General features: G+C 34.8%; 5 protein-coding genes and 1 non-coding gene across 6 annotated transcripts; 4 read left to right on the top strand and 2 right to left on the bottom strand.

Annotated features, from left to right (window-relative positions):
* The first annotated feature begins 322 nt into the window (after window positions 1-322).
* LOC111448007 (probable membrane-associated kinase regulator 4) lies at window positions 323-2048 on the top strand. The gene has a single exon (XM_023087441.1). The coding sequence runs from the start codon at window positions 323-325 to the stop codon at window positions 1385-1387; it is 1065 nt and encodes a 354-aa protein (XP_022943209.1). The 3' UTR covers window positions 1388-2048.
* A 505-nt stretch (window positions 2049-2553) lies between these two features.
* Window positions 2554-2669, top strand: LOC111448062. Its single transcript, XR_002711360.1, has one exon. It is a non-coding gene; the product is annotated as a U5 spliceosomal RNA (small nuclear RNA).
* A 1702-nt stretch (window positions 2670-4371) lies between these two features.
* Window positions 4372-6881, bottom strand: LOC111447035 (3-ketoacyl-CoA synthase 19-like). The gene is made up of 3 exons (XM_023085999.1): window positions 5790-6881; window positions 4856-5210; window positions 4372-4769 (listed from the first exon to the last, which is right to left on the bottom strand). Exons 1-3 carry the CDS (start codon window positions 6567-6569, stop codon window positions 4504-4506), a joined length of 1401 nt encoding a protein of 466 aa, XP_022941767.1. The 5' UTR covers window positions 6570-6881; the 3' UTR covers window positions 4372-4503.
* A 3304-nt stretch (window positions 6882-10185) lies between these two features.
* Window positions 10186-12215, top strand: LOC111447039 (exocyst complex component EXO70H1-like). Its single transcript, XM_023086002.1, has one exon. It carries the CDS (start codon window positions 10222-10224, stop codon window positions 12046-12048), a length of 1827 nt encoding a protein of 608 aa, XP_022941770.1. The 5' UTR covers window positions 10186-10221; the 3' UTR covers window positions 12049-12215.
* A 1104-nt stretch (window positions 12216-13319) lies between these two features.
* Window positions 13320-16524, top strand: LOC111446876 (3-ketoacyl-CoA synthase 19-like). Its single transcript, XM_023085783.1, has 2 exons — window positions 13320-13858; window positions 14822-16524. Exon 2 carries the CDS (start codon window positions 14956-14958, stop codon window positions 16363-16365), a length of 1410 nt encoding a protein of 469 aa, XP_022941551.1. The 5' UTR covers window positions 13320-13858; window positions 14822-14955; the 3' UTR covers window positions 16366-16524.
* Window positions 16525-18972: 2448 nt separating this feature from the next.
* LOC111446919 (60S ribosomal protein L35-like) lies at window positions 18973-20382 on the bottom strand. Its single transcript, XM_023085845.1, has 4 exons — window positions 20273-20382; window positions 20036-20171; window positions 19783-19939; window positions 18973-19263 (listed from the first exon to the last, which is right to left on the bottom strand). The coding sequence occupies exons 1-4, from the start codon at window positions 20274-20276 to the stop codon at window positions 19189-19191; spliced, it is 372 nt and encodes a 123-aa protein (XP_022941613.1). The 5' UTR covers window positions 20277-20382; the 3' UTR covers window positions 18973-19188.
* Between the last annotated feature and the right edge of the window lie 1343 nt (window positions 20383-21725).

The raw sequence follows: 21725 nt of genomic DNA, 5'->3' as shown, positions 1-21725 counted from the left end.
AAAAAAAAAAAAAAAAAAAAAAAAAAAAAAAAAAAAAAAAAAAAAAAAAAAAAAAAAAAAAACTAGTTCACTGAGGATTAATAAAATTGTGGTATGGGTCAATGCTGGTCCTGCAGGTTAGCTCTATTTATGTTCTAATTTCATCTTGGAAGCATTATTAAAAGAGTGCCATTTATAAATTCCCTATACTTTTTATCTCTATGGACCTGATATAAAGTCGAGCATCCTCAGGTGTAAAGGTGCTCCGGCCCTTGAACCACCTGATAAAGCATAGTTTCAGATCAGCAAAGATTAGCAATAGAGAGCGAGGGAGTTACTAGATATGGCTGTTGACATCCCATCTTATGATTCAGCAGATGATGACTATATAGATATGGAAATTGGTCCGTACTCCAACTTTCTCTGTCACTCCAAAAGCTCTCCGCGGCAATCCAGAGAGTTCGAGTTTCAAATGTCTTCGAATACTCGGGAAAGAGAGCCTACGACTTCTCCAGCTGACGAGCTCTTCTACAATGGGAAGCTTCTCCCGCTTCATCGTCCCCCACGCCTGCAAATGGTAGAGAAACTGCTGCAGAAGTCTAGTTCTGATTATGATTACAGAATAGACATTTTTGAAGAATTTTACAGCACTCCATTTTCCACTGCTGTCAATTCGCCTACTGCAACAAGTACTCCTTTAGAATCCTGCAACATTTCTCCTTCCGAATCTTGTCAGATTAGTAGGGAACTAAATCCAGACGAATATCTTCTAGAGTATTCATCCGAAGCGAGCTATTTGAATGGTGAAAGTTCGAAAAAGTCTTGGACCAAAAAGCTTAAGCATTCTTCCCTTTGTCTCAAGCTGAAAGCTTCCAGAGCTTACATCAAATCTTTGTTCACCAAATCAGGTTGCTCAGAGGAGTCCACTGCAGCAGCTACAAAGATGGCAGATGAAGGATTAGCTTCAAAAGCCAATGAATGCTCAAAGAAGGGAGCTAAATTGGAAAAGAGAAAGCCATTGGGACAAATTCCAATCTCTATTGCCAATTTGAATAAGGAAAAAGGCAATATGGATCACAACAGAAGATCGTTCTCACTGGCCATTAAGAGACAACCAAATATCAAGCCATCATCTTCTGCAATGTTGCATCCCACTTCCTCTTCATGTCCAAACGATTCAAAAGGGTATTTTCAAAAGGTATGCGGCGGTATGAATTCAGAGTTTGAGAACTCAGTTCAGGGAGCCATTGCACACTGCAAGCAGTCTCAATCTCAGCAACCATTACATTCAAAGAAGACAGTTAGCGAAGTTGGGATTTACTTATTATCATCATCCACCCTGGCAGTTTCTGATGATCAGGAAATACCAGTAACTTTGCAGGGGCTGATAGAGATTGATAGAGAATGATAAGATATTAATGACATCTTTCTTCTTACAAGATTCCTACGTTGGGTATGCTATAACTAAACGCAAAATGTAGTTCATGGCTATCTGTAATTTGTACTGTTGGGTACAACATGTAGGACTTAATTAAAATGCAACATAACATGCCTATCTCAACCAATTTCAGCAACTATTTCGAACGTTTTAACTACATAAACTCAAATCTCTAATACATAAAAAACCAAAGATGTTGTATTCAATCAACCAAATTCATAGACCCCATGCCGGAAAGAAGGAAGCCCCTGCTCCTCGAGCTATCCACTCGAATAAAAAATCCCATTATGCAGGGGGAGTTATCTGCTATTCAGGTTTGAAACATTAGGCAATCTATAGCTTGAAATTGTAAAGCCTAGAATCGGGATGCCTGTACTTGAATATTCACAGGCTTAGGTCTCAGAAAATCCTATATTATACACTCTCGTGCTTTGTGCATTTCTACACACAAATCCCCGATGTTCGAAAAAGTAACGGAATATAGAATCTCATGCACTCTACATTGATCAACGTCGAACTCGGAAACAATTTAACCTAAAATCTCATTCGCGAAATTGACAGAATCATTCTCTGAGCTTTTCAATTAGCAGTTCAATCGAAACTAGAAGACGGCAATGCATGTTACTTAAAATTTTACCTGGATCAACAGACCGCAAAGTCGACGCTCAAAATTTGAATAATCGTCAGCATCAACATATAATCTGAAGAAATATTGCGAGAATCAATCAATTTAGAGCTCCATAATCAAGAAAAAAGGAAGGACTCCGAACACTAAGGTCGTTTAGATGTGCTAGCAAAACCAAATTAGTTAGGTCTTTCCAAGTTCAATGTTTCATGAGTCAAGTTGTTTCAGTTCATCATCTGCCAAACCAACAGGATGAAAATCAAGCCGCAAATTAGTTAAATATAAAGAAAAAAAAAAATTCCTACGAACACTAAGTGAAAGATCTATGAAGAAATATAAGTTTTTTTTTTTTTTTTTCTTTTTTGCTGACTTGGAGAATGAAAAATGGATATATTATTAGAAGGAAACTCTGAAATCTTATATTCATTTTGTCCCACATCGCTAAGTCTCACGTCTTGGAGCGATTCCCATAGCTATAAAAGAAGCCACCCGGCTCAGGTTTTTCACACGGAGCCGTGCGGTGAACACAGAGCGAACTATTCTTTCGCCTTTTACTAAAGAATACCGTGTGTTCGCCGCTTACAGCGGCATACGCCTATTTTTGGAGGGGCCCTCCTCAGGAGTGGTCCCCACACCAAATTAAGTTTTAAATTTTGTATTCTAAATTAGTTACTTGTTTCGTTTTTAAGGTATGGATTGGTTATCAATATTCTTGTACGGGCTTTTATGAAGGTGGTTTCTCATGTCGATAGGATTAAATTGATTAATTAAATGATTTAGTAATTAGTTTAAATAAAGGAATTAAACAAACGGAACATGAAAAAGCTAGAAATTTATTAAATTAAAATATTTTCCATTTAATTTCTAATTATTTTGGTTAAAAATCTAGAATATTAAAAACCTGAAAAATAAATTAATATTGACTTTTGTAATATTCACCAAATAGAAATTTATTAAATTTATTTGATTTAGTGAATCTAAAAAAAAAGATCATGGTTTGTTCTACATATGAGAAAGCAGAGGGGAGTAAAAGAAATATGGTTTCAATATTTCCTTCTTATCTCAACAACTCTATGAAACAGCATTTATAACGCACAAAATGTTGTCTAAACAGACCTTTCGTTTCTTCTGCAAAATTCTGAGTGTGCTCAGACATTGCCTTCAAAGCTCCCACGACACGACGAGAAAATAACGAAATAACCGTACCATATTTAGACATTTCGATAAATAGGAAGATACGACGTTGAAGTACCATATTTAGACATTTCGATAAATAGGAAGATACGACGTTGAAGACAATCGATATGGTATCATGTCAAATTGAGAATCCAAGAACAACGTGAATTTAAATAATAAACATGTTGAACTAATATTATTTGCTATGACCTGATGTTGCAGACAAATGTTCGAGAAATTGAATAGTTGGACAAAATAAAAATTGAATAGTTGGACAAAATAAAGCAACATGGACCTCATTAAACAATTTTGGATGGCAGTTTACTAAGAGTTTATGTCTATATACTGATGAGCTTCTGTAACAGTCCAAGCTCGCTGTTAGTAGATATTCAATTTTAAAACGCATCTTTTAGAGAGGTTTACACAGCCTTATAAGTAATGTTTTGTTCTCCTCTCCAACCAATTTATGATCTCACATATTAACGTCGGCATACTAATATTTACAAATCATATAAACTAAAGTTCCACGAGCTAGAATTTCAACGTATCATTACTTCAAACCGCTGAAGATTCATGGGAGTGTAGGGGGGTTGGTTGATTATTTACTTCAAAATTTAAGTAGCAAAAAACAAGTGGACAAATAGCGTCAGAAAGAGAGTTATTGAAAAGGGCACAAATTTCAGAGATTTCGTTTGACCAATTTATTACCTCATCAATCCTTCCGCCTGCTTCTGCTTGCATGGCTGAGGCTACATGTTTCATGCACAACCGCACATAGAAACACACCAAAAACGGTATGAAAACCTCTCAACGTAGCAAGCTAAGATAGACAATATCTATTAACAATGAGCTCAAGTTATTACAAATGATATCAGAATCAAACCATCGAGTAGTGTACAAGCGAAGACACTGCCCCCAAAGGAGTGGATATGAAACATTAACGGCGTTGAAACCTTTCTCTAACAACAAATGCGTTTTAAAACCGTAAGGCCAACGACAACACGCAACAGTCTGAAGTGTACAATATATGAGTAGATCTAAAAATTTAAGGAATCCAAAAATATTTCATAACAAAAAAAAAAAAATAACAATAATATATTCTTCAATATATTTTTTATAAACTTAAATTTCAATATTACAACATAGTCTTCCACGCTCTAAGAAAAAGCAAAGTAGAGACGGAGACGGTAATATAATATTCGTCCACCCTTTAATTTTTATAAGTAGATATCGTAATTACGATTAAATTTATTTATTGGAATTAAAAAACTAAATAAAAAGGAAATTAGGTAGAAGTTAATTCGATGGTTCTAATGAAGTTCAAGCACTCATCATAGATCCAACTGTACTTCTCCATGAAAGGGTTCACCAAATTTTGAAGAGGGTAACTTTGAATGCAATCCTTCCACACATTTTCATCGTCCAAATCTCTACTAACTTCCCATGCACAATTATTGCACTTGAATCCTGCTCCAAAGCTTATCATTAATATCCTATCCCCTTTCTTCAGCCTCTTTTTCGCTTCCATGTACCCGAACACGTACCAAAATCCTGCACGTACCACTCGAGAATGACGATATGACGATCCCGAGAGAGACCCAGTTTATGATATAGTCTTATTCAGAGATTGAGGTTACCTGCCGATGAAGTGTTACCGAATCGATGCAGCGCCATTCGAGCTGGCTCGAGATCGTAACTGTTGAGACCTAAACTTTTACCGACACTGTCGATAACGGCTCGCCCACCAGGGTGGATGCAGAAGTGGTCCACGCCTGTCTTGAGATTCAAACCTACAACTTGACCTCCTCCTCCTCCCATGGCTTCTTTTGGTTTCTTTTGGCTCAGAGAGTTAGCTATGGCGAGATGAAGTAGCTCCCTTAATGGCAAAATCTTTGGCACTAAAACCCTTAAATTCATTGCAAATATTTTGGCCGCTGCTTTTGGGAGGTTCTTTGTTAACCTGAACCCTCGATATCCGTTATCGTCTTCAACCTTGAAACACAACACGATGTAAACTTTTAAATTTAGTCGTGGTTTAATATGACATACAAAAGAGGTTCGAGAAACTTGTCTCCATCCCCTTTCCTGACCCTGTTTAACCAACGTAAATCTTAAAACACGAGACAACGTAAGTCAACTGATTTAGACACATATTTCAATTAAAAGGTTCTTTGTTAGCTTAAACCCTCGATATCCGTTATCGTCTTCAACCTTAAGACACAAGATATACAAAAGAAGTTCAAGGAACCCACCTCCATCCCCTTTCCCGACCCTGTTTAACCAACGTAAACCTAAACGTAACTCAACTAGTTTAGACATATTTTCAACTATACCCTCGATATCTATTATCGTCTTCAACCTTAAGACACAAGACGAGGAACCCACCACCATTTTCTTTCCCGACTCTGTTTAACCAACATAAACCTCAACTGATTAGACATATATTTTCAATTAAGAGGTTCGAGATTCTATTCTTTCCCCTCTACGAGAGAGTAGTGCGACACTCTCTCGTGTAAAAGCGATAAGAATTCGAACACGCCGTTATCGTAACGTATTAACATAAATTGTTACCTGAATACAACATTGATATGCTTCATCGTTAGCTCCGAGATGTGTCCGAACCAAACATTTAAGCTTCAACATGGCTTGATGTCTCAAATCTCTTCTATTCGTGAAAAGCATCGAACACCCACCCGACCGGAACAAACAGTTTGAAAGAATCATTTGTTTCTCCTTCCCACTATACCAATTAGGCCCAATAGACTCAGTAGCAACAACAATGGCATAGCAATTCTCATAACACTTAAACAAATTATTCACCAAATCAATAGCCACAATGCTCGCACTGCACCCCATTCCCGACAGATTAAAAGCCTTCACATCTTCCCTCATCTTGTAACGGTTCACAATCCTCGATGTCAAACAAGGCGACGGCGAGAACAACGACACGCTAACGACCAATATTTTGATGTCGGAAGGAGAAACATTAGTCTTAGCAAAAAGGTTATCGAGCGTGTCGAAAATGATGTCGTCCATTTCGGAGAGGGAGTCGTTTAGGGTTGGGGTTTCTTCACGGCCTTCGATCACGTTCTTTGGAGCGTAGGTGTGTTCGCCAATGCCGGAGCTGACGATGGTCTTGAGAAGGAATCTGTACTCGTCGAGGCCGAGGTTTTTGTTGCGGAGGATGACTCGTACACATGAATCGGTGTCGAGTTTTCGTGTCGGGTCGGAGGGTTTGTAGCATTGGTAGGCTAGCATGTAGCAAGAGGGTTGGTTTCTCCATTGGAGGAGGAGCTTGATGAGTGTGAAGAGGAAGAGAATGAAAGATATTGCCATCATCAGTTCTTCCATGGTGCCTTTAGAATGTTTCCTCTCAGATGGATTCAGATTGTTTGCTACTCATAATTTAAAGCCATGGAAGACTCAAAGCTTGATGTGGGACCGCCCTAAATCCACCTCCTTTGGGCTCAACGTCCTTACTGACACACCGACTCGTGTTAGCGAGAAGACTGGCACATCATCCCACGTCTAGCTCTATACCATTTGTAACAACCCGATCCACAGCTAGTAGATATTATCTTTTTTAGGTTTTCCCTTTCGGGCTTCCCCTCAACACTTTAAAGTGCATCTGCTATGATAAGATTTCTACACCTTATAAAGGGTGGTTTGTTCTCCTCTCAACCAATGTGGGACATCTCACACATATATATATATATATATATATATGAATTTTAATAGATAAATTTTTATTTTGCGATTAAGATATCAATAAAAAAATTTTAAAAAAATCTTAACCAAATATATTACTATATCTATAAATATAAATATTAACGATAAGAAACTTTAGCACGTAACATTTATTAAATTATATAGACATGATAATCTATATGGACATTTTATAAACATTTTTTTAATAAAATTGAAACATAAAAGACACATACATAAGTATTTAAATTCTTTCTAAAAGATATAAATTTATTAATTTAGTTGATCTTTTTAAAATTTCAAAATTTCAAAATTTTCCATTTTTAGAAATAATTATTATAATTCTAATATTTTCTTATCGTTGAAGAATAATTAATATAATTTTAAGTACATGTATTAAGGAAATGACAAATTTTAACGTTATTATAAAAAAACTATATACTAAAATTGAAAAATTGTATCTCATTAATTAAACCATGACCTTTTGGTCCAATAGAATTAGAGCCTTTAATTATTATAACTTTTAGTCAAATTTTTAATTTTTTTTTCAACTTTTATTAGCTTAACATTTTAGTTAGATATAGTTTTCATACCGATGGATTTTATCGGTCTCACTTAAATTTGATTGTTACTTTTTGATTTTATTAGGTGTCGCTTAAATTATATAGTTTATTATTAAGATATATTTATTACATTAATATGATATTATTTATTTTGCATCTTACTTAACATGGTATAATTATTTTTTTATTTTACCTAAAAGGTCGGCCTTCTATAACTTCTCATTACCACGTTACAAGATTTTCAATGTAACTACTACGATTTTGATATCTGATCTACTTTATAGTATGAAATAATTAATTTTAACCTAATAACATAGTACATATTTAGTTTAGGGTAGGTGGTAGTTTTTAATAATTTTTTTAAAAATATTATAGATAAAAAAAAAATTAAATTATTTAAAATACTATATTATTAATAAAAAAATATAATATTTTTTATAAAATAATAATTATTGAATGAGAAATATTTGATAGGATCTAGGCTATTAATACCACTCTCATATATATATATATATATATTTTTAATGTTATAAAAATTTAAAAACTTAAAAATCTTTTCATGATTTTACTTCTAGTTCCTTATTTTTCTAAAAATTATTTTGTTTGTTACCCATTTCTTTATTTTTCTTTAAAAAAAAACATTATATCTATTTTTTAAAAACCATTCTAAGTTTTAAAAATTACAAAAAAAAAAAAAAGAATTATCATAAAAGAAAAAAAATAAAAAGGCTACCAAAGAAATCATTTCTGAAATTAATATATAATTTTAAATAGGATGAAAATCAAACCAAAATTTATGAAATTTTTTTTTTCCGCGACTAAATTATTTTGAGTACAATTATTATTTTAAGAGATTTTTAAATCCATGTCTGAACAAAGTCCATGGCCCAATAGCCCAATAGCCCGTTGCCCCAATCGGGTCAATATTCTCAGCCCAACCTGGATATGACCTTTTTTTTAAATGGGAAATTAGTTGGATTTTATTTTTTTAATAATTAAATGAATTTATATGTGGTCAATTAATTTTTTTTATTCACATTATTAATTGAATTTAGTGTGGTGTGGATTCTCCTTTTATTTCTTTTCATTAATAATTAATTAATTAATTAATTTGTAAGATATGTAGTTTGATCAAGTCAATTTTTATTTTAAATAAGTATTTATAAAATTAAATCTTATATTTAATAAAAATTAAATTTTTAACTCATGAATTTTAAAAGAAAAATAAACTAGTGACAGTTTTTTCTCTACCTAATTTTCGGGAAAGAATGGTCAATACAAAAAAAAAAGTTAGGCGGAAAATAGATAATTCTACCAAAATAATTGTCAATTTAAAATAAAAAAAAATAGCGGATTAATTAATTAGCTTTTTCAAATACTTTGGTTATTTTTAGGATTATTTTTATTTAATTATTTAAAAAACTAAATTACGTTAACTTAAATATTAAATATTTATAAATTACCATATACCACTAACATCTATTACAAATATCAAATATTTTTAATTTTCAAACTTCTCGTATGATATAATATTTTAATAAAGATAAATAACAAGACAAAAAACACCAATAATCCTAAATTATGTGACACAATGGTCATTATTTGAAGAATAATGACAATTTTTAATCATTTTACGATGATATCCTTCTTATTCTTTCCTTAAAATTTTGTTGGATTGTCATACATGGTCGACCATTCCTCGTATTTAGAAATTATATAATTTTTTTATTTTTCATTATAAAAGATATGCCATGTGATCATTTCCTTGAAGACTAGGTCTCATGGTCATGGTCAAAATTTAAGGCATGCCCATGATTATCTGTTTTTTTTTTCTCTCCTTATTTTGGTGGGTATTGAAAAAAAATTAAATTAGACTTTTAGAACTTTGTTGTTTGTTTCTTTGAGGGTGTTTATTATTTAAAAAAATTATCTCTTTCTTTGAAAATATTAATATTATTTTTTAAAAATGTTGAAAATAATTTTAAAAAATAATATTATAAATTAAAGGTAAATAAACAATAATTACAACTTTGATAGCGTATAATTTGAGTAGATAGAACTAATAATTTTGGTTTAAAAAAATTCACCACAATATTGACTCAGTTTTATGAATGATATGAACTAAACAGTATAAACACCGAAAAAAAAACTATATATTATATTTAACAACAATGTATTGATTTATATAGTCCACAAAAATTGTGTGCGACACATTACTCCAAAGTATATATCCAAACTTTGAAACTTTCCACGGACAGCTATGTTAGCATTATAAATTATGGCATTTTTAAGTGCTACCGTTAATTATTTTTTATTATATTATATTATATTATTAGTCGGAATTTTGAATGGTTTTTTTAAAAATAAAATAATATTTTTGTTTTTAATCGTTGATGTGTCTATTATTTTTATTCACACACACCAACAGTATGCGACAAGTTTCCAAGCGTTCAACCGATGTGGGGTCCATTTTGCTAGTTCGTCTATGACTCCACGTCATCTCAATTCATATGTCCAACTCATCAAATTAATAACATGGGTACTATATCTTATAATATAATAATATACTTTCAAGTCAAATATACAATTTTAAATAAATATATATGTGTGTATATATACCTAAGCTCAGCCACGTAATGTTGAATCGGTCAATGGATGATTGTGCTGGTTGAAATCTTTATAAATCCCTTCAAAACTCCCATGCCTACATAGCCAGATCTCGAAGCGTTTTCCCAATGATACTCTCGGAGACCCCAAAGAGTTCTAATAAATTAATGCACATCAAAGAATTCTTTGGCTTCTCCCACTCCTCTTCTTCCTTCCCCACCTCCGGCCGCCGGCCTTCGCTGCCGTCGAGCTATGACCCTTCCCAATTGGCGGCCATGGAAGAGGCTATCACGAACTCGGAACCCATCATCATGAAATGGGACCCGGATTCCTCTGAGTTCAATAGAATTACCTTCCTCTTCCGCCACGGCCGAGCTGAATCCGACGAGTTTTTGAACTCCGTTAATGAGCTCCGGCGGACAATGGACTTTGTCATATCCGAGAATTCCACCTCCAACGTCCTTGTTTTAGCTCAAAAGCTGATGCAGGCTGCCATGAGACGACTCGAGAAGGAGTTCTACCAGATTTTGAGTGAGAATCGCCAGAATATCGACCCGGAATCCTTTTCTGGTAGATCTTCTGATAGGTCAACGCCCGACGGGGAAAGCAGAGGGGATTCTGTCGGCGACGTCGACAGAGTCTCGGCGGACTTGAAATCGATTGCTGATTGCATGATTGATTCTGGGTATGGCAAAGAGTGTGTTCAAATCTACAAAGTAATCCGAAAATCGATCGTCGATGAAACTCTGTATCGGCTCGAAACAGAGAAGTTCAAACTTTCGAGAATTCAGAGATGGAATTGGGATTCGGTGGAACATGTGATTAAGATTTGGATGAATTCGATCAAGATCGCCGTGAATACTCTGTTTCGTGGAGAGAAAATTCTCTGCGATCATGTTTTTTCGAGGTCGGAAAGAATCCGAGAATCCTGTTTTTCCGACATCACAAAAGATGGTGCAATCACGTTGTTTAGATTCCCGGAATTGGTCGCAAAGGGGAAGAAAGATTCCGACAAAATCTTTCTGTTAATGGAGCTTTACGAAGCGAGTTACGAAGTCTTGCCGGAAATTGAGGTAATATTCGACTCTGTTTCGACGTCCGCCATTAAAACGCAAGCTCAAACGTCAATGGTGAAGCTTGCGGATTTAATCCGTGACATTCTGTATGAATTTGAGCTGACAATTCAGAAATATTCATCCAAGACTCCGGCCCCTGGCGGCGGAATCCACCCACTGACCCGATCGGCGATGAACTACATCTCATCGCTGGGAGATTATAGTGGGACTCTCTCCGACATCATTCCCACCGGAAAATCTCATATTCCAGCGTCGTACATGGAAACCAACGCCGTCGACGACGGTATCTCGTCTCCAGTAGCGGCGCAACTCGGGTGGTTAATTCTAGTCCTCCTCTGCAAACTCGACACAAAAGCAGCTCTCTACAAAGACGTATCTCTCTCCTATCTCTTCCTCGCCAACAACCTGAATTTCATCGTGAAGACAGTAACGGCGACCAATCTAAGAAGCCTCCTCGGCGGCGAGTGGGAGGCGAATCACACGAGCAAGATGAAGGTGTACACAGCGAACTACGAAGCGACGGCGTGGAACAGAGTGATGTCGTGTCTGCCGGAGAGGGGTTCGACGGAAGTGGGGTCGCCGGAGACGGCGAAGGAGGGGTTTAGAAAGTTCAATGCAGCGTTTGAAGAGGCGTACCGGAAACAGACGTCGTGGAGGGTGGAGGACGGGAAGCTGAGAGACGAGCTGAAAATGTGTATAGCGAGGAAGGTGGTGCCGAGGTACAGGGAGTTTTACGAGGGGTGCGCTGAGACGGTGGGTGTGGAGAGAGGGGTTTTGAGGTTCTCTCCCGATGATTTGGGGAAGTATTTGTCGGATTTGTTTCATGGGGTTTCTTCCTCCGGTAGTACTTCTTCTTCCTCTTCTTTTCACAGTGTTTGAACCCAAAACATGATGACGTGGCGAAATCTCCACGCGAAACGTGTTGACACGTATTGTCCACGTTTGAAAATGTATAAATTTGGGGTTTCTGAGGTGGATTATATCATATATGTTGATTTGGATTTGTTTTTATTTTTCCTTACAAATAAGAAAAGGAAGTTTAAATTACTGTTTGAATTCAAAAAAGTTTATAAATGTTTAGTTGAATTCCTTCTAAATTACCAAAATACCCTCATCAACCCTTCACTTCATTAACGTCCACCAGTAATAATCACTATCGATCATCGTTGCTACTATCAGTAACCACTGCCACTAGCAATTGCCACTAGCAATTACAGTCGTTCTTACACAAATTACTCACTGCAAGCTACGAGTTAAATTTTAAGTAGAATAAAATTGTTCGAATTTTAGCTCTTTACACAAAAAAAAAAAAAAATGATCTCACCATTAATTTATGAATTAATCAAACGGAATGCAATAATAAATAATTCATAAACTAAGAATTCTAAAATTATAAGGTTCATTCTCGTAATTAATTCTAACCCAATAAAAAAAATGAATTTTTTAACCATGGATAGAAAATAATTTTGCCAACTAAAATATTTATTTTCCAATAGATAACATTTATTATACAAAGAAAATACAAAGCTTTACGAACAATTTTTCATTAAATTATTAATTCAATTCCAATAATTTTGAAAAAGTTAGACTTAGCCTTTATAATTTTATAACATTTTAAAAAATAGTATATACAATATAATTTTATTTTTTCTAACTTATAAAGAATATATATTTATAATTTAATTTTTTTTCTCACAAAATGTGTATATAATCAAACTTTATATTCAAAGAATTTAATGTATTGATTAAAACGTTATTTGATTATTTATTAATTTTGAGGTCAGATTGAACTTTCTTAATCATTGAATTTTTTGGATCATCCCGTTTTCCAAAGCATTAATTTATTTTAGTCAAATTAGATTTAAATTATATATAAACAAAGTAAATGGAAAATTTATTTTTCCAAAATTAATAAAAAAAATAATAATATATTAACAATCAATTCCTGCTGAACCTGGCCATCGGAAGAAAAAATGCAGGAGAGAATTAAAAAATCAATTTTTATTTAATTAAACATTAAATTTATAAATATTATTTCTAGTTTTTTTTTTTTAATTGTCTTAAAAAAAACCGACGAATAAAAAAAAGAAAAAAAAATCCTTTTTTAAAAATAATATTAATAATATTAATAATCCTATTATTCCATCGTCCCCGCCAAAAGTTTGGTACTCATCCGCCACCTCCGCCGAGCCTTTCCTTCCTCATTCCGCAGCTCACCGGCGCCACCTCTGTTGGACAGCGACGGCGCTGACCTTCACGCTGCCCAATTTCAAACCGGTCGCCTTCCGTCTGCCACATTACGGAAGTCAAGAGTCAGGGGCACACACGTCGCCATGGGAGAGCCTGGACTTTCAGCCGAGTTTTTCATCGATCTTAGCATCACATCATCACCATCTTTGCCCCAACAACCAGGGGACCCACCGTCTACCTCAGACGTTTCTCCTTTCTGCAAAACCCTAAAACCCTACGTGGCGATATCTGCTCATGACGCGTCAAATCCCCATAGCCCTAAAATTTCAGATCGGAAATGGAAGAGGAGCTGTTCTCCTTATCAACGCAATCAGAGAGGATAATTGGCCCTAAGGGACGATCGGATCAACATCCTAATCGATTCTTTAATGGAATCACAGAGAGGTTTTCTTGTCCGTGAACAAGCAGAGACATGCATGTTCTCCTAAGTGGAGCGATGGTGAGAATGCTGGTTATATACCCTTTTCTAAATTGCATACTTGAGTTGAAAATGGTTACTGATTTATTGATTCTTATCGATGGTTTTCCTTGTGGATTTGGCAATTGTGATGTGATATCTCATAAGCTGAGCAGTCTGTGTCATATTCTCATGTACTAAAGTTGTAATTAATGGTTTCCCTTTGATTCGTGATTGCTGCCAGATACCATATTGAATCTACCACAGCCATTATCCATGTTGTTGATTAGTAACTTTGTAGAATTCAAAATACTCATTTGAATCTACCACAGCCATTATCATGTTGTTGGTCAATAACTTTGTAAAATTCAAATTACTCATTTTCCCACTCTATCTTCTTCCTCATTTGAATCTACCATAGCCATTATCAAATATGATCATGATTTGGAAATGCTTTTCTTCTCTCAATTAGTATATTAGTAAAAAAATATATATTCAATAAGACACCTTTTAGTAACCAATGGAATGTGATTAAAAAATCTGTATGCCCATAATAACGAATTTGGAGTATTTTTGCACTATCTTTCTTGTACATCGAATAGTACAAAACTGTCTGCTACATTGTAGAGCCTCCTCAAATAATTTCTCCCTTTGGGACAATGGTTATTCAGTAACCAACTACCCAACTAGCCAAAAACAGAGAACAAAAAGAGAGAGTTTCAGATCATGTTTCCTGATGAAATAACAATTCTATAGCAACCTCCCCTACAATGTAATAATTGAAGTGAAATTCATTACTAGTGTGTTTTGAGCTTCTGAAAACCAGTGGTTAGCTTTTCTAAGTGGAGCATGTTCTTGGCTAAATAATACGTTTTCTTGTACTATTAGGAGTATGTACCATATTTTAACTGTATGAGATGGGTTGGTTGATTACAATTGATCTGTAGTCTTTTATTGGCCCATCAAAATTAATGGCTCTTTTGATCTACCAAACTGTATTTACAGGCTGGAGTTTTCATCCATTTGCGAGTAAAGTAAATTGCATGGCTGTCTTAGTTGGTACAGAACTTGAATATAACTACACTCCATAGAATGACAGGATCCAACTGAAACTTGGTCTCCTCACTCTCACTCTGGCCATGGGGATTTTCATGGTAGTATGTTTACTGTCTCTTTTCTATTCTTTCTTCTGCATTTGGAAGTTGATTCTGCAAAGGAGAGACCAATGCTGTTATCTGTTGGGGTACGAGTGCTATAAAGCTACTGAAGACAGGAAGCTGGGTGTGGAAGCCTGTGTAAATATCATCTTGAGGAACAGGAATCTGGGGCTTGAAGAATACCGATACCTACTCAAAAGCATGGTCAATTCGGGATTAGGAGGAGAAACTTATGGCCCGAAAAACATAATTGCAGCCAGAGAAGAAAGCCCTTCTCTATCAGATGCTATTTCGGAGATGGATGATGTGTTTTCGAGCGCACTCGACAAACTCTTTGCCAAGACGGGAGTTTCTCCATCTGACATTGATATACTTGTTGTGAATGTGTCTTTGTTCTCTCCAGCGCCTTCGTTGACTGCTCGAATAATAAACCGTTACAAGATGAGGGAGGACGTCAAAGCCTTCAACCTCTCTGGGATGGGGTGCAGTGCCAGTATTGTAGCTATTGATCTCGTGAAACACTTGTTCAAGACAAACAAGAATGCATATGCGGTTGTTGTTAGTACAGAATCCATAGGACCAAACTGGTATAGTGGGAAGGAACAGCCTATGATGCTCACAAACTGTTTGTACCGATCGGGAGGCTGTTCGATGCTCTTCACGAACAAGGCAGCTTTGAAGGATTCTGCTCTGCTGAAACTTAAATGTATTCTTCGAACGCATCTGGGATCAAGCAACGAAGCATATGGATGTTCCATTCAAGTGGAAGATGACCATGGTCACCGAGGTTTTCGTCTCACCAAACACATAAAAGCTGTTGCAACTCAAGCTCTCACCATCAACCTTCAAACTCTACTGCCTAGGATTTTACCATTGAGGGAACTACTTCGCTATGCCATCCTAACTCATCCTTTTTACAAAACCATCAACGGCAACATCGAAGAAAAGAAAGTGCGCTTGAATCTGAAGACTGGAGTCGATCACTTTGGGATACCACCAACTGAAAGGGCAGTCATTGATGGGATCGGTAAGAGCTTAGGGTTGAGTGATTATGACCTAGAGCCTGCAAGAATGGCACTCCATAGATTTGGAAACACATCCACTGGTGGCCTTTGGTATGTTTTAGGCTACATGGAAGCCAAAAAAAGGCTAAAAGAGGGTGACAAGATTCTGATGATAAGCTTTGGAGCAGGCTATGAATGCAACAGCTGTGTGTGGGAGGTTATGAGCAACTTGGAAGATGAAAATGTCTGGAAAGACTGCATCCATAGCTACCCTGCAAAATACACTGTGAATCCACTTGCAGAGAAATGCAGTTGGCTCAACGACGAGCGTCTATCGTTCGTCAAGTTTGACGACGTAAAACACAATCTACAGCGACAAATTCTTTGAAAAAAGGTCCGTTTTTTTCTCTGTTTCTCTGTTTCTCTTATGAAAGGTACTTTTAACTTCTCTACCTGCTTTGCTTGTAAAAGCTTGGTTGTTTTTGTTGCTTGTTTGTTTTCTTTGGTTATGAAAAAAAAAAAAAAAAGAAGCTAGAAATGGCAATCACATGGCGTTTTCCTGCAGCTCCCAACTTCTTTACAATGCTTAAACTTTTCAACTGAGTTAATGACTGTCGGTGAACTTCTTCCATCATGTTTTTCATGTCATTTTGAGAAATCACTAATATATTCTACTAAAATTATTTCGATTTAGTCAGTAATATGTACACTTTGGGTTCAAATATTATGCCAACGGATTCAAGAAGGTAGAACAATCTGTTACCAATAATTCAGTAAATGTTGATAGTTGTCTTTGTTGCCAATATTATTTATGCCAATGATTCAGTAATCTGTTACCAATATTATGCCAATGGATTCAAATATTAAAACTTTTTGTTGTTTTTTGTTATTAAGGATATTGAATTATGGTGATATAATTATTCCTACTCTAAATATGCACTGTGAGAGTGCATTAAATTTGTAGTTGGTGAATTCTGTATTATGTGCCATAATGGCATCATGTGTCTTCAAGTTATTTTGAGCCTCGAAACAGCGTGTGAGTGTAGAAGCCCACATTCATAGCTCGAAAGTTTGAGTATCCACGTAAAAAGTAAAAACCCGTTGCATGTGGAGAGATAGCTATCACAACTTCGTCGAAGATTTGAATATCCACACTACACGTTCTAAGAAAGAGACACGGTCCCGGGGAAAGAGGCCATTGCAGCTTCACTATTGTCTTACACAACCACTTTGTTTGTACCTTATAATAAGTTATTAATGGGGACAAAGGCCAAAGGTTTCTGTGGGGTCTTATCTTCCCAAAAGCAAATGAAATTAAGAGGAGAGAGAGGGGGAAAACAGAATTAAAAGCTAAGTATGAATGAAAAGCAGCGTTCTTCTTCTTCTAATTGTTCATCAACCTCTAAAATGAAAATAATATCATTAAATAGAGACCAAAATATAAAGTGTTGGGTTGAGGGGACAAAGGTTGGAGGCTGTTCTTTAACACTTTCACCAACTCTTCATCCAAAAGCATTTACCACTTGGGCCTCTCCTCCTTTCTGATGCACAACATTAAATTCCTCATTAAGGAAACCACCTAAAATCGCCTCTTTTTTTTTTTTTTTTTCCTTTTTTAAATTAAAAAAAGTGAGAAAATATTTACTTTGGCCGGTTTTGGTTTATGTACTTTCAACATTTGTTTCATTTTCGTCCATGTACTTTCGAAATGTCCATTATGAATTTTTTATTTTTGTTTCTGTCTAATTTCTTTCCATCGTAATTTTAGCATGAAAATTCACCTACAAAAGTTCATGAAATTTAATCGTAAATGTGTATAATAGAGTTTCGGTTGCGTGTAGTATAAAATTAAGTAGTTTTGAAAATTGAACGACTAAAATAAATAAATGGGAACGACTAAAATGAATAAATGGTAAAAGTGTTAAAAAGACAGGAAATGATTGAGTAAAAGTAAGAAGAATGTTCCCAGGTGCTCTTCTTCTTCTTCTTCCAGAGCTACACTATATGGACCACATGGTCTCCTCTTCAATGGCTCTGCCCAAAATAGCATCTTTAAAATGGCTAAGCTTTCACACTGAACTTACCTATTTTAGTCCCCTTTTGTATCTTTGTTTTTCTTTTACAAATATGATCTTTTACGAGTACAAAGATTCGATGGGACGGGCATGTGCTATGAGTAAATAACTTTATGTATTGAGTTACGTTCATATTGATAATAGACATAAGATAATAGATGAACACATTTTTTTTTAGTTAGAAATAAAATTTTTATTAAGAAGTAATTTATTCTTTTAAAAATAAAGATTTAAAGATTTGAAATTTTTTAACGTTGGAGTTATATTGAAATAAAAAAGAAATTAGTTATTCAAAATTATTAAAAGTGAACTAATAGAATTCTAAACGAATAATTTTGAGTATATTTGTGAATTAAAAAGAATGTTAAATAAACTAATAACTTACTAGACAAAAATTTTAAATTTAGGAGAAGGTAAACATAAAAATTGAAAGGATTTATGGACCTATTGCCTCTATTAATAAACCACAAAAGAAAAAATATGGTCCACACCAAAATTTAGCATGTGCTTTCCCTTATGAATTAAAATTTTCTGTCCTTGTAGCTTCGTTGTAACCATTTATTTTTATTTCCTTACATCATAATTGTGACTATCACGCTTCGTCGACATGGAATTTGGTAACGTCGCACATGGCCATGCCAGACCATTTGAATTATGAAGTTTATTACAATCACACCTCTTAAAGCCAGGGATGGCAAAATATTCATAGAGTTGGGTGAATAATTAATCATAAATAGTGTCAAACGACACGAGACAACCACCTGACACGAGCCTTCTACATTTAGTTACACAGAACCATAGCTTGAACCATTTGATTATTAACTCCAACCCCCATGTTTATGTTCTACCAAATTTCAGCCATATTAAAGAGAAACATTTAACTACACTGCATAATTACGGATGGGTTTGAAGCTCAGATCAAATTCCACTAACCAAAACCATTTTTCATTATAAACTTGGGAAACGCTAAAGTATTACTACATGGAAAAGGAAATACTTCAAAGTTCTCACAGATCTAACAAAATGAGATTGAAAATAGACAAACTCAAGTCTGAATAACGTTATCGATAAATCGAAAGCCAAAATGAGTAGAAGATGGCATCATACCAAGGATGATCAATCAATTTGCTCTAAGCCTACACCTTAATGGCGTATTTCCTCAATGGGTAGTACATCTCTTTCTTCTTCTGTCGCTCGGTCAATAGAGATGCCTGTATAACACATGATATGGATGTCGAATTAGAATAAGGAAGAAAGGTAGTCGAGTATTTCAATACAACAAATTGAGGATTCTGTTCTACATTCTAAATAAGGCATAAAACTGAGGGTTTTGTTAATAGTACTAGGGCATGGAAATGGGTAGACGGCTTCAAATTCTAGGAGCATCATTCTGATCTTCCAGCACCATTTTGTTCAACATTGTTCTTTTCTCATAATCGAAGTCTAATCTAAACTTCTAAAATTGCCACGGCTCAACAATCTAAGACCGCCTAAAGCAAACTATAGTTAAGTAATAGCAATGTTGTTATTCAATGGATATACTACATTAACACTACAAACCTACACACACAACAGAATCCACAACCATTCACAATATGGATAGCAAATTCACAGATTATCTAGATTTATGCAACAATAATCAAATTTTCAGCTGACACAGAGATAAATACAAGAGCAGCGGAAGGAAAATCTGTATGAAAATGTCATTTCAAATGAAAGAAAGTTCATACTTGGTGCTTGGTGAGCCTTCGGCGAATGGCCCTGGTCTTCTTGGGACGCAAATCAAGAGGCAAAAGCTTCTTCTTCTTGTAAGCTTCCCTAAGAGCAGCTTTCTGTTTCTGAGAAATCACGGTCAACACCTGAGCAATTGACAGCCTCACCACCTTACTGCAATCAAGAACCACCAAAACAAAACCACAAACATTATAACAACAAAAAACCAAACGTACATTTTGGAGAAATCAATGGAAAGATAGAACGTACATTTTGGAGAGCTTGTTGGGAGCACCACCAGTGACCTTAGCGACACGCAGAAGAGCAAGCTCCGCCTTAAGGTCTTTAAGCTGGGTCAGAAGATCCGCCTTCGACTTCTGTCTAAGCTCGTGAACCTTAATTCTCGCTGCGCTCAATCAAAAAATCAAGAGCAATCAATGAATGTTTATCAGCAACAAATAAATTACGAAGAAAATGTTCTATAAACCAAGATTGACACGAACTTACCCATTAGAATCTAGCAAGCAGAGACCGGCTGTTGTGTGTTTGGGATACGGCGGAGGCCTGCAGCGTGCACAACCCTAGGTTGAAGAAGTAGAAGAAGATCAAACCTATTTAAGACGCCCGTAATTTCCTCTCTCAATTGCTTGGGCTTTTACCAATTGACCCACTAAGAAATTTTGCCATGGACTAGGCTTTATTGTTTGGCCCAATTAACAGATTTTCAACGTGAATTGGGCTTTACTGCTTGGCCCAATTAACAGATTTTCAATATGAGTTGGGCTTTACTGTTGGGCCCACTTACAGATTTTCAATATGAATTGGGCTTTACTGTTAAGCCTAGTAAGAAATTTTGATATGGATTGCGCTTAACTGCTCAGCTCACCAAGAGAATTCGATATGGATTGGGCTTTACTGTTGGGCCTACTAAGAGATTTGATATGGATTGAGCTTTACTATTTGGCCCACTAAGAATTTTTGCTATGGACTAGGCTTTACGGCTTAGCCCATTAAGAGAATTTTGCTGTAAACTGGGCTTTACTGTTTGGCCCACTAAGAGTCTTGATGTGGATTGGGCCACAATATTGGGCTCATTACTTGAATCTTGATATATTGGGCTTTCATGCTTGGCCCAATAAGCAACTTTGATATGGATGGGCTTTACTATTTGGCCCATTACGTTTTTAAAGCCCGTAAATTATGATTTTTTCAATTTATAGATATTGTATTTAAAATAATAATAATAATAATAACTTTTTGGGCTGGATTAGAATATTAACATGATATTAATATATTAGAGGTAACAAAACTACAGGGTTAGTTGAAGCATTTCACATTTATTTAATTTTCATTTTCTTGCTAATAAAAATAATTTATATAGTTAGGTTATAAACTTAAAAATTCAAATGAAGACAAAGAGAAAATAAATAAAAATAAAAATAAAAACCCCAAGCTGCTCCAAAGAAACAAACAAAAACGGACATCATTCTTAAAGAAACAAACAAAATACAAATTATTTTAGTCCAAAAAAAAGAAAGAAAAAAAAAAGATAATATTAAGATAGGCTCGATGCCATTTGATTTGAATTCTTCCAAAATAATAATAATAATAATTTTATGCTACAATTTTTTTTTTTTTTTTTTTTTTTTTTGCATTTTCCAATTAAATGGTTAATCTAAAAAAATCTATCATAATAATTGAAATGCATTTATTTGTTCATTAATGAAAAAAGATGTGCTTATTATTATTATTATTATTATTATTATTTTTGGGTTGGAAAATGTGTTTATTTATTAGTTTCAAAGATTCCAATAGTATTTTTAATCATATATATTTGGCACTATTAAATATATCAATACAATTAAAATACCATAATTTTGATTAATTGACTTATACAACAGATAGATATATATATATATATATATATATATATATATATATATATATATATATATATATA

Source organism: Cucurbita moschata, unplaced genomic scaffold (genome assembly GCF_002738365.1).
Source record: "Cucurbita moschata cultivar Rifu unplaced genomic scaffold, Cmos_1.0 Cmo_Scf00009, whole genome shotgun sequence".
NCBI lineage: Eukaryota > Viridiplantae > Streptophyta > Magnoliopsida > Cucurbitales > Cucurbitaceae > Cucurbita > Cucurbita moschata.
The sequence above is the reverse complement of the archived record's forward strand: the minus strand, read 5'-3'. Positions and strand labels throughout refer to the sequence as shown.